General features: G+C 35.3%; 1 protein-coding gene across 2 annotated transcripts in view; it reads left to right on the top strand.

Moving 5' to 3' along the window:
- LRFN5 (leucine rich repeat and fibronectin type III domain containing 5) overlaps window positions 1-12,403 on the top strand; it is a 129,924-nt gene that overhangs the window by 108,764 nt on the left and 8,757 nt on the right. For both annotated transcript variants that reach the window (XM_039222551.1, XM_039222550.1), the window contains 2 exons: window positions 3,604-5,008; window positions 7,700-8,412. In XM_039222551.1, the coding sequence (XP_039078482.1) occupies window positions 3,624-5,008; window positions 7,700-8,412 (2,098 nt within the window). In that variant the 5' untranslated portion in view covers window positions 3,604-3,623. Of the gene's footprint in view, window positions 1-3,603; window positions 5,009-7,699; window positions 8,413-12,403 lie in introns of those variants that run through there.

The raw sequence follows: 12,403 nt of genomic DNA, 5'->3' as shown, positions 1-12,403 counted from the left end.
GGGGGAACATATTATTAAGTGAAAGAAGTCAATCTGAAAAAAGCTACATACTATATAATTTCAACTGTATGACTTTTGAGAAAAGACAGAATTATGGAGATAGTAAAATATATCTATATATGATAATAAAATATATTATCACCTAACATATATGATAAAATATATATCATATATTGCCAAAAATATATGGCAATCAGTAATTGCCAGGGATGAGCCAGGGAGAGACGAATGGGAAGAGCACAGAGGACTTTTAGGACAGTGAGAATACTCTATATATACCATAATGGTGAATATTTGTCATTTGTCCAGACCTGTAGAGTGTACAACACCAAGATTGGACCCTAACATAAACTCTAGATTTTGGGTAATTATGATGTGTCAAAGTAGATGCATCAATTGTAGCAAATGACTACTCTGGTAGGGGATGTTGATAATGGTGGAGGCTATGTATATTGGGAGCAGTTGGTATACAGGAAATCTCTGTACTTCCCTCTCATTTTTGCTGTGGACCTAAAATTGTTCCAAAAAATAAAGCATTAAAAAGAAGTTTGTTAAACTTTTAAAAAACAGGCTGCCAGGGTCCCTGTTGGTTGAGCATCCAGCGTCAGCTCAGGTCATGATCTCATGGTTCACGGGACCAAGCACCACCTCGGACCTTGCACTGGCAGTGTGGAGCCTGCTTCAGATCCTCTATCTCCCTCTCTCTGCCCCTCCCCTGCTCATGCTCTCTCTCTTTGTCTCAAAAATAAACATAAAAAAAAAAGTAGGCTGGCTCCTCTGTACCCTAATTTATAGCAGATAATTCCTCTTACTTCCTTTCTGTTTGGGTGGGGAAGTCAGGGGACATCTATGGCACTCTTCCCTAGCATCCAAGACATCACTCTCTGGAACACAGTTACTGTAAGTTTATATCCTCAGAAATATGACATTATTTTAAAACATGACGTCCAGCTTATCCAGTTTATTTGATTACTGGGGTGCAAATGATGTGGGATGTTATTTGTATGTTTCTTTGCATATTTTGTAATTTTAATATTCATACCGGAAGTCCTATTTAGAAACAGATTAAAACACAACAAAAATATTTTATATCTATCCACAGATATACCATTTCTGTAGTTTTCCATCCATTTATAAAGATTCAAGATTTCATCTGATACAGTTTTCCATCAACCTGAAGAGAATATCCTTTATATTTTCTTACAGCACAGTTCTTCTGGTAATGAAACTTTCAGTTTGTTTCTCCTGAAATGTTTTTATTTTACTTTCACCTTTTATGAATATATAAATCCCACCCAGGTTGACAGACTTTTTTTTTCTTGCAATATTTTCAATATATTTCTCATTGTCTCCTATCTTGCTTTATCTCCAAAATCAGTGAGGCATCAGCCATTATTTTCATTTTGTTCAGTTTATCTTCTTGTAATGTGTCTTATTTCTGTGACTCCTTTAAAGGTTATTTTTTTTCCTTTGGTTACCTGAAATTTGATTATGGTGTGTCTTGGTATGGTTTTCCTTGTTTTGAGCGTGGACTTATGTTTTTTCTTTATCACCAGTGTGAAAAAATTTGCCCTTTATCTCTACTTTATAGCCTTCTTCTGAAACTCTGATTATATGCTTCTTAATTTTGACATCTTAATATTTTTCCACAGGTCAGAGTTTCTGTTCACTTTTTCTCCCATCTTCTCTTCTCCCTCACCCCTCCACCGAGTGTTTCAGTAAGGTTAGTGTCTGTTGCCCTGTGTCTACCTACAGGATAACTGAAGTTCTTTCTTCAGATAACTCTCTTCTCCTGCCATTTTGCCTCATAAATTCAAGCCATTGGAGAGTCTACATTCCAGTCCATCCTCTTCACCTGTTCATGAGTCATCTTGTTTTCCCTCCTTGTGCTATGTTTTTAAAAGTGTCTCCAGGAGCAGCAGTAAGGTTCATTTATTTTTCTTCATGCTTCCCAAGGATCACAATACCGTGCTTCTTTTTTTTCCAGTCTGTGAAAACTATAGTTACGTATATTTTTGTACTTTTTTTTTGCTGCTTGCGTCTTGTGGAAAAGCTAGTTTAGTACTAGTTATTCTGTCATAGAAGAGTAAGATCTTTTCCTTTGTTGAGACTGACAGTGCTTATTCATTACAACCACATTAAATATGACATAAACTAGGCATAAAATAAATCGAATCTATAAGAATATGTTTTATTTAGGAAACTAGGTATATTCTTTCTGGAGTAAGTCCATATTTTGTATTTTCACTAATTAGAAAATTGACTGACTTTCTCCAGCAATTTTCCTTGACAGTTAAAAATACATGTAATTTATGAGAATTTTATTTACTTGTTTATTTATTATTTTTTAATGTTCGTTTTTGAGAGAGAATGAGTGCAGGGTAGGGGCAGGAAGAGAGCGAGACAGAAGATCCAGAGTGGGTTCTGTGCCTGAGAGCAGAGAGTCCAATGCAGAGCTTGAACTCATTAACTGTGAGATCATGACCTGAGCTGAAGTTGGAGGCTTGACCAACTGAGCCACCCAGGCACCCATAATTTATGAGAATTTTTAATTGCTTATGTCTTAGTATTTTAATTTTTTTTTTTGAGAGAGACATAGGGTGAGGTGGGGAGGGGTAGAGGGGGAAAGAGAGAGACAATCCTAGGCAGGCTCCATGCCTGTGTGGAGACTGATGTGGGACTCAATCTCACAACCCTGAGATTATGACCTGAGCCGAAATCAAGAGTTGGTCATTCAGCTGACTGAGCCACCCAGGGGCCCTAGTATTTAATAAGATCAAACTGGAAAATGAAACTGTCAAGATTCTTTTCATTACATTTGGATAAATATAAATGTATTACGATTCTAAGAAAAGAAAAAATGGAATTATAGTATTTTGGGGGGGCTCACTGTCAAGAATTTTGATGACTGCTTTTCAAAAATTATCTTTGAAAAATCTAATTTTATGTCATAAAATATTCTAATATTTAAGGAGCTCAGAGCATTTGTGGTACATCTTTAGCGTTTTTATCTTTGAGAATAAGAGCCTTTATTTGCAGATAGGTTGTGGTACATTCAAGATAGTTTGTAAAGATGAATAAAATTTTATTAATGATTACTTACTTTCAAATATGCCACAAAGTTTACAATAACAAATATTGTCTATTATTGTTTCTACTCAGTAAATTGAAATGCTTGCAAATTCTTAAGTATATCTTTAATATTTTCAACTGTCAAGGTTTCTTTCAGGGTTATGGGGAACTGTCCTAACTCCTACCCTCCAATCTGGGCTGAATATCACTTTTTTGGTGCATCCATGTAGTACCCTGGACATATTTCAAAAATAGCACATAATTTACACAATTGTAATAATCTGTTGGTTTCTTTGTTTTCCCCATTTGATTTTAAATCCCACAAGGCCATGAATGGCATATTTTTCATCCTGGTGTCAATTATAGCCTGCAATTCAGAGGAGATATTTTATACTTGTTTGTTATGTAAACAAATGAGTAAATTGGTTCTGTATTGCAATTTGAATCAAAAGGATTATTCCAGTGGGAATGAATGTGAACATTAGTGAAATGATTGGATGCTAACACTACATTTTGTGTCTTTTCTTACAGGCTCTTAAATCTGATCTACAATGGAAAAATTTCTTTTTTATCTGTTTTTCATGGGCATAGCAGTGAGAGCTCAGATCTGTCCAAAGCGTTGTGTCTGTCAGATTTTGTCTCCTAATCTCGCAACCCTTTGTGCCAAGAAAGGGCTTTTATTTGTTCCACCAAACATCGACAGAAGAACTGTGGAGCTGCGGTTGGCAGACAATTTTGTTACAAATATTAAAAGGAAAGATTTTGCCAATATGACCAGCTTGGTGGACCTGACTCTATCCAGGAATACAATAAGTTTTATTACACCTCATGCTTTTGCAGACTTGCGAAATTTGAGGGCATTGCATTTGAATAGCAACAGATTGACTAAAATTACAAACGATATGTTCAGTGGGCTTTCCAATCTCCATCATTTGATACTGAACAACAATCAGCTGACTTTAATTTCTTCTACAGCATTTGATGATGTCTTTGCCCTTGAGGAGCTGGACCTGTCCTACAATAATTTAGAAACGATTCCTTGGGATGCAGTTGAAAAGATGGTTAGCTTGCACACCCTTAGTTTGGATCACAATATGATTGATAACATTCCCAAGGGGACTTTCTCCCACTTGCACAAGATGACTCGGCTAGATGTAACATCAAATAAATTGCAGAAGCTACCACCTGACCCTCTCTTTCAGCGAGCTCAGGTACTAGCAACCTCAGGAATAATCAGCCCGTCAACTTTTGCATTAAGCTTCGGTGGAAACCCTTTGCATTGCAATTGTGAATTGTTGTGGTTGAGGCGTCTGTCCAGAGAAGATGACCTAGAGACTTGTGCTTCTCCAGCACTTTTAACTGGCCGCTATTTTTGGTCAATTCCCGAGGAAGAGTTTTTATGTGAGCCTCCTCTCATTACTCGTCATACACATGAGATGAGAGTGCTGGAAGGTCAAAGGGCAACCCTGAGGTGCAAAGCCAGGGGGGACCCTGAACCTGCAATTCACTGGATTTCTCCTGAAGGGAAGCTTATTTCAAATGCAACAAGATCTCTGGTGTATGATAACGGAACACTTGATATTCTTATAACGACTGTGAAGGATACAGGTGCTTTTACCTGCATTGCTTCCAATCCTGCTGGGGAAGCAACACAAACAGTGGATCTTCATATAATAAAACTCCCTCACTTACTCAACAGTACAAATCATATCCACGAGCCTGATCCTGGTTCTTCAGATATCTCAACTTCTACAAAGTCAGGTTCTAATGCAAGCAGTAGTAATGGTGATCCTAAAATGAGTCAAGATAAGATTGTAGTAGCAGAAGCGACATCATCCACGGCACTACTTAAATTTAATTTTCAAAGAAATATTCCTGGAATACGTATGTTCCAAATCCAGTACAATGGTACTTATGATGACACCCTTGTTTACAGGTAAGAAAAATTAACCAGATTTTGGTACTTAACCATGCCTCTCAATGTAGGGCTTGTTAATGTGCTACTGATTTGTTTTTTTAATTGGCAGTGCTACCCTTGTTGTGATTACAGAACTCCGTTGTTTAAAGTGTATAATGTGAGGTTTGTGAAAGGTGATCACCTGTGGGGAAATATTTTGAATGGTGTTATTTTTAGAGAGTTCAAATTTATATTTAATATGATGCTTACTTACTTTCTTTCCCCTCATCTAAGAGATGTGACTATCAGAGAACAAGATTGATTTATTTTAAAAATTCAAAAACATACCAGAACTTACACATCCACATGAGTGTTCTTTCCTTCAAGGAAGTCACGTTGGGAGGCTATACCATTACCCCAATGATGCTGGCATTGCTCAAAGCACTTTTGGAATTATCTTTAGAACCTTCGTCATACTATTTTGAATATCCTCAGTGGTGGCAAATCTTCGTCTTTTGAGGGTGAATTTGAATTTTGGAAACAAGCAAAAGCCATTTGGAGCCAAGTCTTATGAATAAGGTGGGTGATCAAGATGGGTATTGCCATTTTTGGTCAAAAATAGGATGTAACTATAAAATAATGAGACTGATATTTTTGAGTGATTGAATTATGTGCATGTGTATTGTTTCATGTACACTGGTTCTTAAGACAGTTCCAAAAAGAGTTTATCGATATTTTGAGCAGTGAAAGTATCTCTAGAATTAAATATGTAATCTCCTCATAATGACTTTGATAGAGAATTTGCATCTGACTTAGGTTTTCTGGTATGTTTTTCTAAAGTTCAGCCTCATTGATTTATAGTCACATCTTGTCCAGTTTTCAGTTGGAAATATACATTTTTACCTCTCCATATAATTTCACTCATGACAGACTACTATTACTCCTAGGAAATGATGCAAATCACGGTTTTGAAATATACATATATATTTTTTTGTCTTGAAGCTTTTCTGAAATAAGATCAACTCAATTCTTATATACTCAAGATGAGTTCTTGAAGATAATTTGGTTTTCATTCATGTATGGAAATGAGAGAACTTGTTTTAAAAATGACCATGGACCGGTAGAAAAAAATAACAGTGGCCCAGCTAGCCATATGATCGATTCTAGGCAAAGTTCTACATGGCTGAGTTTTAATTTCCCCATCTTTAAAAGCAAGAGATTAAAGTAAATGGTTTCTAAAATGCCTCTCATCACTAAATGTATGGTCATGTAGACTATGATGCATGCATAAAGTAGCTTATCCTTCTCATACTCAGCTCTTTACTGGGACTATCCATTATGTAACCCATTGTCAAAGAAGAGTGTACACCTCTACCCTTCACCTTCCCATAGCTAATATATATGTTAACTTGCATATAAATATATACATATATTACATATACATAAGTATATGCAATAGGTCTGTTTCTCGTTTCCATATTCTACCATTTTAATCCTTCCATGACAAGTAAATTCTACGTGACCTTCAGAAAGTTGCTTAAATATCCTGACTGCAGGGTTTGTCATGAATAAAAGAATAATGATGCCTAACTCAACTCATACAGTCATTATAAGAATAAAATTATGGTGTTCTAGAAAAAAAAAGAAAAAAAATTGTGTTATAGATAATGTGCTTAGGAATGCCTGGTATTTATCATACACTTACTAAATGATAGTGATTTTAATCCTAAATAAATACTCTGACCTAAAGGTTGCCTAGTTCATTCAGAACACATTGTGTAGGTTGTATAACAGATTAGCACAGCCAAGTTTTAAAATCTTCTAAAATTTTTTTCAGGGAAAATCTATAGTTTCAAGCACCTTTTTTCTAAATGAAGTCTCAGTTTAGGTCATATCTGGTTGCTACTTAAAAAATGTGGGGGGAATAAAGCATCCACAGAAGAGTTTTGTGATATAATGAGTTCAGAGATGTCTATAATGTTTATCAAACTTTAGAAACTGTGTTCTGAAGGTAATTTCATCAGCCCACAATGGGCAGGACGAGGGTTTTGTACTCTGGTCAACAGCATTGCCCTGTTCATGCCTCTAGGATAATATTACTCATGCATTTTCATCACCCTCATTTATAGATAAAAACATACTAGGAACCAAGTATTGAAGACATAAAAGAGGGCTGAGATCTGTAAATAAAGTACTTTAATCTTAGTAATTATCTTAGTTATTAAAGATAGATTTACTGGATACCATTCCATAGCAGCTTATAACTGATTTGGAAAATAAATACTCTGAAATGTGTTTCCATTCTGGTTTCTAATGTGATTGTCAGTGTTTTCCCTTCCTTCAAATTGGCTTTTAGTCACAGAGGTGTTGTAAGTGCTAAATGGATTTGTTTAGTAGTCAGATAATGTCACAGTCACACCTTTCAAAAGCAATTTGTCATAAATGATTTTTTAGCAGTGGCTTTTATTAGGAGTTCTGCTTTGCCAAGCAATGTAATTAGTAAGCTTGTCAAGGCATGGTGCAGGCACCATTAATATAATGCAGAATCCAACAATGACTTTTAACCATTTTAACTAGGTAAATGTAAGATTAGATCATTTCCCCATATTTCATATCTGTTATAAGTGTGCTTATCTTAATGAATACTGAAATGAAACAGACTGAAGTCTTAACACCTGTGTGTTTATATGTTTTGTTTTCCATATTAATGCAAATTCCATTGTCCCTCAGAATGATACCTCCCACGAGCAAAACTTTTCTTGTCAATAACCTGGCTGCTGGAACTATGTATGACTTGTGTGTCTTGGCAATATATGATGATGGCATCACTTCGCTCACTGCCACGAGAGTCGTGGGTTGCATCCAGTTTACTACGGAACAGGATTATGTGCGATGCCACTTCATGCAGTCCCAGTTTTTGGGAGGCACCATGATTATTATTATCGGTGGAATCATTGTAGCATCTGTGCTGGTTTTCATCATCATCCTAATGATCCGGTATAAGGTTTGTAACAATAATGGGCAACACAAGGTCACCAAGGTCAGCAATGTCTACTCTCAAACTAATGGGGCTCAAATCCAAGGCTGTAGTGTAACTCTGCCCCAGTCCATGTCCAAACAAGCTGTGGGACATGAAGAGAATGCCCAGTGCTGTAAAGTTGCCAATGACAATGTGATACAATCTTCAGAAACTTGTTCAAGTCAGGACTCCTCTACCACTACCTCTGCTTTGCCTCCTACCTGGACTTCAAGCACTTCTGTGACCCAGAAGCAGAAAAGAAAGACTGGCACAAAGCCAAGTACCGAACCACAGAATGAAGCCGTCACAAATGTTGAGTCCCAAAACACTAACAGGAACAACTCAACTGCATTGCAGTTAGCTAGTCGACCTCCTGATTCTGTCACAGAGGGGCCCACATCTAAAAGAGCACATTCAAAGCCAAGTAAGTTTCTCACTTTGCCTGCTGAGTGATCCAGAGCAAGGCACAGGTACTCCCTGAATGGAGAAGTAAAGGAATACTATTGTTATCTTAACTCACTGAACACACATGCACTGTGTTCTCAAAGGAGCATGTCTATGAATGCCATGTTAATTCAGTCCAGCAGTTCTGATGGGCATAGTGGAAAAGCAACTCTTTCAAATTCCGAGTGGTTATTGGAAAGCACTGTGTAACTTACTATTTCTTTTTAATGAAAAAGTGATTTTGAAAACTCACATAGGAAATTGGAATTTGAAATTCCGGTTTTGTTTCTCTGATACATGGCTACTAGAGCCAAGATGTATAAACCTTCCAGGTGCAGTTTAATTTAATATGTGAAGGTAACATGTATGAAATAGCTTAGGGATAAAAGCGTGACACAGCGTCAGTGCCTTCCCCTGTTCTAGGACTGACTTCCAGGTTCTACAATAGCAGAACACGTAATAAAGGTTATCATCAGACAAAAAGTGTCTTGCATAAATAATGATATTTCCTCCAGTCTTACAAAGGATCACCCATGGCTGGTAAATATTTTTCAGTGAGGAGATTCTATATTTTCTTTCAAGGACAGTGGTGTTTGTTTTCAGGCAGATACTATAAAGAACAACTGTGTTGTTATGGTATTTAAAATGAAATACTCCATAAGTATATCCAGACAGTGTTATAATAAGTACACTCGTAAACAACATTCTTGGTTCAGGTGTCTTAACGGCTCTATGGTATTTCTCATCCATGCCATAGCTTTTTTTTGGTGGGAAGCAAAAGAAAATGCAATTGATTTTGCATTTATCAAAAATATCCAGTTCAGTTTTAGATCACATGCCACAATTTTATACACTGCTACCTGAGCATATGAAGCTATTTTCATTCATGCAGTACACATTTGCAGAATGAGTGAATTTTATGTTTTTCTTAATGTAAGTTAAAAAAGGAGACAAAAATACAAGACTGCTTTATCAAAGGAATATTTATGTTTATCACTAAGTAAAGTAAAAAATACTTCTAATGGAATTCTTATTACATTTATAAGCAATATAAAGTCATTGCTCATTAACCAGATAGTGATTTCATTTTTCCCTTCTGCCTATAATTCTCAATTGGAATGTTTTCTCTTAGAGTAAATGCACTTATTTTAACCAAACCTGTGATGAAATTTGATTAGAAATCATGCTTCGCGCATCACTAAATTTTTTTTTTAATTTAGGGGCACCCAGGTGGCTCAGTCAGTTAAGCATCCAACTCTTGGTTTTGTCCGGGGTCCTGATCTCATGGTTTGTGGGATCGAGCCCCATGTTGGGCTCTGTGCTGACAGTGCAGAGCCTACTTGGAATTCTCTCTCTCCTCCTTTCTCTGCCCCTCCCCACTCGCACTCTCTTGCTGTCTGAAGTTAACATTTAAAAAATTTTAATTTAGTCAGGCAATAATATTGCTCCTTGATAAATGGCATTCTTGGATAGCAATGAAATCAAGGTCTATAGATAAATGTTCCTATTTACTCATTGAAAGTCTTACATTATATAGCGACTTGATGGTATTTTAGTAAAGATTGGTAAATGGGGGTTAACGCTAAGAGGTTTCTTGGTGTTTGAAGTAGGAGGTGGAGAATGAGGCTCGTGTGAAAACATTGCACAAAAAAAAATTTAGCCATAATATAATAAGATATGTACTGCATTTATATAACATACTCCATGGGAGTAAGTTAAACACACAGTGGGTTTATTAGCTCTTACAAATCATTTGAAAACACAGATAAGGAATGGTAGCCATTAGTTTAATTTCCTTCTACTAGAGACATATATAAAAATTTCAGTTAATTTTAACTTGATAGAGGCACACCTTATACATGATTTATCATGATGACATTCAAAAGCAGGTAAACTTAAAGCAGTTAGAGATTATTTTCCATGCCAGTCTCGAAAGAAATTATCTAATGGGCTAGTACTATCTTAGGTGTTTCATAAATGCCTTCTCTATCCTGGTTCCCTTTCTAAAATTTGCCTTTCACATTTCTAAAATCTAATCAGCTTTCATGGGTCAGTTGTATAGTTCTTTGAGGAATAAATGAGATTACCTGTGTAGTAGTATTTTGTAAAATCAAAAGCATTGCTCGGAGCAAAGTGTATCTTCAACACAATTGCTGTAATAATGCTCTGATCCCAATTTAATATTTCTAATTAACATCAAATACTTAATTCTTCAAAGGTGCTGATTGACAAAAGCACATCACTTTTCCCTTTCCTAGTTTTTACCTACATGGCAATAAAAAGTCCTGAATATATAAAGGCTTTTGAGACTTAAAAGAACTAATCCCCAAAAAGAAATCTCTGACATGAAGGTTATGGTGAAGGGGGCTCTGAAATTATGCATAAAGGCCACAGCGTAGCATATCTACTCCAAACTCTTGATTAATTTATTTTATATTTTTCAGTTGCCTGTATTTTTTTAAGTCAGTTCTCTGCTTATGTTTCAAATGAAACTTTAATTTTTTATCTCTTATTTCTTATAAACATTTAGAACTCTATAACATCTAATCATGTGAAATTTATTCTGTTTGACTAAAGCCATTGAAACCATTTAATTTGTATTAGTTTTACAAGACTATTTTCAGGGTGTATTAACCAAATGCTTAAATACTTGTTTTTAGAACCGTTAAGAAGTCTTTATGTTTCTGTCTTTCAAAAAGTTTATATTTTGAGAGATCAACAAAAGATTGGCCTATTAAGAGGGTCACATGTTTTTGTTTACAACTATACGAAAAACTTCTTCATCAGGGCAATTTCAGTGTGAAGTGACTGAAAAATAAATCCATGGGATGGTTGGAGGTTCTTAAAGGTACCTGGTACAATATCTGAAACGCAGCAGTTGCTCGAGTGAATGAGTGAATGGATAGATACATAAATAAATGAATGGGGCCAGAGATGAAGGTGCAGTAGTAATAATTTTGATTCTATATACAACAGAGACTTGTGATCTAGCTATTTTATCACTATAAGCAAGAAATTCTCTTACTGTTTTTCTTTCTGTTATTTCTTGCATTTCTCATCTAACCAGCTATCTATATCCGATCCAAAGCATATGATTTGCTATTGTTAACTATGCATAGGTTATGTACATTGTTTTTGCTTCTTTGTTCTCATTTAGTTTTCTTTTATTTTTAGCCATTCTACCCTGTGGTTTCAGGTTGCTCAATATGAAAACTAACAAACAATGTAGTTGCAAATATTTACTCCAAACATTTGTTTTTAATTATATGTCTTCCTGTGTTGTTTTTTTGTTTCTTTTGGATAATTGTCCCCCAATTCAAAAATGTCCCCAACCATTATTAAAGTGGGTCTCTTGATTTAATATATGTAATGTCTGAGCATCACAAAAGGATAATGAAGCATCCAAAGCTACCTCAAAATCCTAAGGGGAAACAAAGTTTGGTTTGATGAATATTATTTATCTTCACACTAGGAAAATATTAGAACAGAGATACATTAAATAAATAATTTAGATACACAGTAATACCTTGATGGTGCCTAATTTATTTCCTGTGTTTTTTAAAAAACGATTAAATGTAGTCAGGTAGGTTGAGGTTATAATATGCTATTTTATGCTCTTAGACAGTTGATTTTAGCGGCTCTGTAGATATATTTTCTAAAAATCTTTCGGAATAAATGTAGAACTATTATAAACCATTTATAAACATACCAAATCTATTACCTGAATGATACATGCTTTCTACACAAGAATTTGAGAAATTAAACAAAAACTTAAATGTATTCCACTTATCTACAGGAATCTCTCTTTAGCTTTTCTTGAGAAGTGTTTGATACTTCAATTTAAAGCACTCAGAAAGTACTTACTTCCAAACTAAATTTTAACTATTTTATTTGGTTGTATTACTGAAAGAAAACTATTTTATTTTTAAGGGTAAAAACCTGGAGCAGTTATCACAATTACCTCTTTGTTT

This window comes from Hyaena hyaena, unplaced genomic scaffold, assembly GCF_003009895.1.
Source record: "Hyaena hyaena isolate Hyena2069 unplaced genomic scaffold, ASM300989v1 scaffold_1149, whole genome shotgun sequence".
Taxonomy (NCBI): domain Eukaryota; kingdom Metazoa; phylum Chordata; class Mammalia; order Carnivora; family Hyaenidae; genus Hyaena; species Hyaena hyaena.
Note: the sequence above shows the minus strand (reverse complement) of the source record. Positions and strands in the feature narration are given on the sequence as shown.